Source organism: Pseudopodoces humilis, chromosome 26, assembly GCF_049639895.1.
Source record: "Pseudopodoces humilis isolate 2021_Gansu_Grassland_sample_001 chromosome 26, ASM4963989v1, whole genome shotgun sequence".
In the NCBI taxonomy this organism is placed as follows: domain Eukaryota; kingdom Metazoa; phylum Chordata; class Aves; order Passeriformes; family Paridae; genus Pseudopodoces; species Pseudopodoces humilis.
Genome location: NC_142225.1, coordinates 2,522,840 through 2,528,839, shown reverse-complemented (window position 1 = coordinate 2,528,839; position 6,000 = coordinate 2,522,840). Strand labels below are relative to the sequence as shown.

The following is a 6,000-nucleotide window of genomic DNA, read 5'->3' as shown; positions in this document are numbered from 1 at the left end:
GTTAAAAATGAACAGCTGACACATTTGGTCCAACTTGGAAGAGATCTGAAAGCTGCAGGGAAACAATACAGAATATAAACTGTTCCACCCACAAAGAAAGTAAAACACAGATGCAGTGTGTCCCCTTGTCCAAGAGTCTCACAAGTGCCTGCTGGACCTTCCAGCCTCCAAATTCCTGCTGGAGGATCCTGTCAGGCACAGATCACCCACACCACACTTGCCTGCTTGAGACCATGAGCTCCCAAGAAATTCCAGTCCTTGGGTTTTTCCTCAACCCAAGGGACAACTTCAAATCTTCTTAGCAAACAGGCACTTAGTTAGGAAAGGTTTTCCTTTTTATTACAGAAATGGAGGATCAGGGAGGTGGCACTCCTGGCACTGAAGATGTTGCACTTTTGCTGTACAGGTGCACAGAGAGCAGACACCCAGCTGAGAGGGGACAGGGGCACTCCTGGCGGCACAACCCCATGTGACATCGCTCTGTGCCACTCCTCTGACAGCACTGCACGGAATCCAACAGACAGGGGACACACAGCACTTCTAGCTTTTACTCTAGAGGTAAAGTGTCATCTTTTTTCACAGCATTTAGTCTCTATAGTTCACTTTTGTGACTGGTTTTCTTCTTGAACAAACCCAGGTAACACAGTGAGAAAAGAATCCCAGCACATCCAGAGATGCTGCTGCTCCGTGAGCTGAGCAGGGAGGTAGATGCCACGGGTGTTCTCTTCAGATGGAGCACGGAGAAGAACCTTGTGCTAATTAACTCTGGTGCCCAGAATCTGTCACTGGCACTGAAACACTGCAGGGATCAGCAGGAGAGGCAGCACAGGAGATCGAGGCTCGTCCAGCAGCTGCACCTGAACCATGTTTGCTTGGCATCTGGAACAGAAAGGCACCTCCAATTAGCACTAATTAGCTCTGTCCCGCTCTGGGGTGGATGTGCAGTGCAGCAGTGCAAGTCCTGAGCTGGTCTGTCAGTTTTCATAGTCATGACCAACATCTTTCAGGGAATTGCTGAAAGGAATTTCCCTCATTTGGGAACTCAGATTTCATTATCTGCACCTTTTTATTTGTTTAATCCTAGAATCAGCACGTTCCAGAGGAACACAGCTCAAGGGAAGCTGTGCAGGAGTCAATCATTCAGGAGCATGTTGCTCTGTCAAGGTGTTTCTTCAGAAATTACATGTTCTCCAAACAGTCCAAATGGTTTCCCAAAGGAAGCAGAGGAAAAGGAGACAGAAAGGAATGACACAGAAAATCACACGATTGAAATCGGTGGAAATCATAGAATATTTTGGGCTGGTAGCAGCCTTAAAGATCATCTCGTTCCATCCACCCATCAGCCAAAAGGGTGACGTGAATGAAAATTCCTTTCCTTAAGCTCTGTCACCAACTTAAGAAGGGAATTTTTCTTTTTTGAGCATTAAAACAGTGTAGGATCCAAATCTCTGGGAATCCATAGGTTGTTCAATAGGGGAAAACCCACCTACAGCAACCAGCATTTCTAAACCACACCTATCAGCTGCTGGAAGGCAAAGAGACAAGAAGCCAGTGGAGGAGTGGAGTTCCAGCTCACCTTTTCACATGACAAGGCAGGACAATCCCATGCAGCCCTGGTTCCCATCCTCGCTGCTGTTGAGCTTCTTCATCCGGTACTGCCGGATCTCTCTCACCAAGGTGTAAAAAGCATCTTCCACACCCTGAGTGCAAACACAAGACCAGGTATTTTATTCCCTGAAGCTTTTGAAATCACTGATCTGTCCATCCCAGAGCCCCTTACTGGATTTGAAAGACACAATTCTACAGGAAGAGCAGCACCCAACTGTTGGGGTCAGAAGCACAGAAAATGTGCCCTTACCTGCGGTGCCTGGCTCTGACAGCCAAGAGAGCTCTGAGTTTCACATAACACCATGGAGACAGCTTTTAAAGTTAAGTAGAGAAACTGGGAATGTGGGTGTGTAGGTTAAATAGAGTTTTCTTGAGTCATTGGGTGAGAGAGTTAGAGTTTAGGGTTTAAGCTACATTAGAGAATAAGAGACAATATGGAGGATTTAGGGCATTGTCCCTTTCTCCTTCTTTCTTCATCTTCTTCTAGGGGTTTTTGGGTAATAATGAGTGATTGGATAAAGAAATCTGCAGTGCAGCACACAGGTGTCATTGGGTCACTAGGAAAAATAACTTACTTGGCATCTAATTATTGGACAAAGAGACACATAAAAGACCTTGGAGAGATTCTTTGCTCTCCATTTTGCACCTCTCTAACTTAGTGTGAGGAGCTCCTTGTACTCTGTATACATATATATATTCCTTATCTATATATAATATAGATAAGGAAAGAATAAACAACCAAGCCCAAACACAAGAAAACAGCCTCTGTCTCATCAATCTCAGTCCTGGGAAAAAGAACCCAGCCACCAGTGTCACTGTGACACACAATTATCCCATGGTTACTAAGAGGAAGAAACCCATATGGATGTCCCAAACCATCTCCTTACACTCCTGCCTCCTCCTGGGGGAACAACCACTAAAATAAACATGGAAAACTGTATCTCAGGAAGGTTCCATGCAGGAAACAAGCCGCTCCTTGCCTAATTTTAGGATTCTTAGAGTTCAACTCTTTAGGATTTTCTGGCTGCTGCTCAATAGTTGCACCTTCCCTGCTCCATTCCCCTGCTGCAGGCAGAGCAGGGCTGGCTGGACAGGCCCACATGGCCAAGGAGGCTTTGGAGAAGCCCATTAGTCCAGTCTGGGGAATTCTGTGTGCAATCATAATCTGCTAATTGGCTTTCATTAACGAGCCAAGAGAACCAAGCAGGTCTGGGACTAGCGAGCTCAGCCTGACACTCCCCAGGGAGAGCAGCTGAGACTCTGCTGCTCTTCCTGCAGCTGAAATTGGCTGGAATCAAATTTTTAACAAAAGCTGAAGCAGTAGAAAGTAGCTGGGTTCCTTTTTCTTTTGTGTGTTTTGTGAGACTTTATAAGAAGGTATTGATTTATTAAAATTAAAATGTGGTTTTTATTTAAGAGATAATTATTGTTTTTTAGGAATTATTCTGCGGGCATTTGTTTCTTATTGGGAGGTTTTTTATGGTTTTGGAGGTATATTAAGAGGGGTTTTGGGTAGTTGTATTTATTGAATGTTTCAATAGTAAATGTGAATTTTTTTATCTTTTTTTTGGGCATGTGCTATTTTTTTTCTTGTTATGTAATTTTCCACAAAACCACTGTAGGTCTCTTTATCTCTACATTTGCTGGGTTTAGTTAGTTTATTATTCTGAGTATTTATTTTTTCCCTAGTTAGTTTTGAAGTTTTATTTAGTAACTTTAGAGGAGTTTAAATTATTTTATTCTCTATGTTATTTACCAATGCGACCCACTTGAAAGGAAGTCAGGATGAGTCTGAAGTGATTCCTGCACTGGCCCAGCCCAGAGCTCTTTCAAGCTAAGAGTGAGTGGGGAGAAATAAAAGCTAAAAACTGCAAAGGGATTGAAAAAATGCTTCTCTTGTAAATAAGGCACATGGGAAAACGTCATTCCTGCATTTCCCAGAAAGCAGTCAGCCCCTGGGGGAGCCCCTCACCTGTCTCGTTTTTGCAGAGGTCTCTATGAAGGGGATTCCGTAGCTTTTTGCCAATTCTTGGGCCTGTTTTGTGTCCACTGTTCTCGTGGGCAGATCACATTTGTTCCCCACCAGCACCATGGGCACGTCATCCGAGTCCTTCACTCTCTTGATCTGCTCTCTGTAGGAAGACAAATTAAAAAAATAAAAAAAAATAGGAACTATTTTCTAAATATAAGAACTGGTTTAGTTCATATTCAAACAACCTTGTGCCACAAAAACATATTAAAGGTGAGCTGGGCCTCAGGGGTCAGCAGGATAGCCAAGCACTTTGTGCGCTTTGTTTTGTGTCCATGGATAACTCCACCCTGGATTTCTCACCCATTTTCTGTAGGTGTAAATGGCTTCTGATTCACAGAATCCCAGAACAGCTGGGGCTGGGAAGGCTCTCTGGAGAACACCCAGTCCGACCCCTTTGCCAAGAGAAGATCACCTGGAACAGGCGACCACATCCTGCTGGGTTTCAGATGTGTCCAGAGAGGAGACTCCACACCTCCCTGGGCAGCTGCTCCAGGGCTCTGCTGCCCTCAGAGAAAGAGGTTTTTTCTCATGTTGAGGTAGAACTTCTTGGGGTTTAGTTTATGGCCACTGTTCTTTGTCCTGTCCCTGGGCACCACGGAAAAGAGTCTGACATTGTTCTCTTGGCATCCCTTGGAGATGTTTATAGAGACTGATGATTAATACAAAAAAAACCCTAAAAATCATCCCAGTCTTAACTGACTGAAGGTGGTGATAAGGCCCTGGCACAGGTGCCCAGAGCAGCTGTGGCTGCCCCTGGACCCCTGGAAGTGTCCAAGGCCAGGCTGGAGCACCCTGGGACAGTGGAAGGTGTCCCTGCCATGGCAGGGCTGGCACTGGATGGGCTTTAAGAGTCTCTTCCAACCCACCACTGTCTGTGATTCTGTGCATTGGCACAGAACAGCAACAAAACTTTCTGAAAGAAGTGAGAGATTTAACATTTGTCTGTTACTGAGCCTTCACTGAGGCACTTGAGTGCTTCATTTGCCAGCATCCCTGCCCTGCCCCGTGCTCCCTGCTCATGGGGCAGCCCCAGCTGTACCTGTAGAGGTTGATATCAGCGAAGGATTTGCTGTTGTTGATGGCAAAGACGCAGAGGAAGCCCTCTCCTGTCCTCATGTACTGGTCCCTCATGGCGCTGTACTCCTCCTGCCCCGCCGTGTCCAGGATGTCCAGCAGGCACGTCTCGCCATCGATCACCACCTGCTTGCGGTACGAGTCCTGCAACACACGGCACCCGGGAGTGAGCCCTGCGCTGTTCCTGCCCCCCCCCGGGGATACGGAAGAAAAATGAAAATAATAATAAAAACACAGGGGGAGCTGTTCCAGCTGTTCTACAGAAGCTGTGGCTGCCCCTGGATCGCTGGAAGTGCCCAAGGCCAGGTTGGGTGGGGCTTGGAGCAGCCTGGGATGGCGGGAGGTGTCCCTGCCACGGCAGGGGGTGGAACGAGATGAATTTTAAGATCCCTTCCACCCCAAACCAATCTGGATTTTGTGATTCTCATCCATCTCTGATGAAAAAGTACCTGCATCTAAAACTATATTATTTTAAATATTACCCAAACTATCCCATTTTAAATGAGACTCTAAGCCCCCTCATCCTTTGTTACAAAACACAGAACTGCTGTTGCTTTAAAGAAATTCCTGAACAGGAGAAGAACAAAAAACAAACTATCATAAACACCCTCCCTGCGAGCAGAACCCACGCCCTGCACAGACCCATGGGGGCCTTTTGGGTTGCCTGTGGCTGCTTCAGGAAGCCCGAGGCAGAAGGGGGCAGGAACCGCTCCCAGAGCCCCGGGCCGGGCAGGGCCCTCGGGCTTCCCCCGCGCTCCTCATCCCGCGGCTCCGAGCCCGCACCGGCTCCCTCGGCCCCGCGCACCTCGATGGTGGGGTCATACTCGTCCACGAAGTGGTTCTGGATCAGCTGGATGGTCAGCGCGCTCTTGCCCACGCCGCCGGCGCCCACCACGACCAGCTTGTACTCGGTCATGGCACCGTGGCCTCGCCGGGCCCGGCCCGGCCCCGCCGCCGCCGCCCCGCGATCGCCCCGCGCCGCTTCCGCCTCCCGCCCGCGCGTCACCGCCCGCGCCGCTTCCGCACACGCGACACGGGCGCGACACGGGGAACACGGCGGGACACGGGAGGGACAGGGACAGGGCGGGACTGGGACACAGGGACACGAGAGGGACAGGAACACGGGATACTGCAGGACAGGGACACGGAGGGACACGGGAGGGACGCGGCAGCCACCAGCACCGAGGCAGAAGCACGGGGCTCTAAACGGGGAACGGCACCGAGCACGAGGCTTTAGAGGGGGAATGACACCGAGCCCACAGCCAGTGGTTTTTAAATCAGGAATG

General features: G+C 48.7%; 1 protein-coding gene across 1 annotated transcript; it reads right to left on the bottom strand.

The window, feature by feature from the left end:
- Positions 1 to 317: 317 nt before the first annotated feature.
- Positions 318 to 5,696, bottom strand: NRAS (NRAS proto-oncogene, GTPase). The gene is made up of 5 exons (XM_005530143.3): positions 5,520 to 5,696; positions 4,680 to 4,858; positions 3,581 to 3,740; positions 1,577 to 1,700; positions 318 to 879 (listed from the first exon to the last, which is right to left on the bottom strand). Exons 1-4 carry the CDS (start codon positions 5,628 to 5,630, stop codon positions 1,581 to 1,583), a joined length of 570 nt encoding a protein of 189 aa, XP_005530200.1. The 5' UTR covers positions 5,631 to 5,696; the 3' UTR covers positions 318 to 879; positions 1,577 to 1,580.
- Between the last annotated feature and the right edge of the window lie 304 nt (positions 5,697 to 6,000).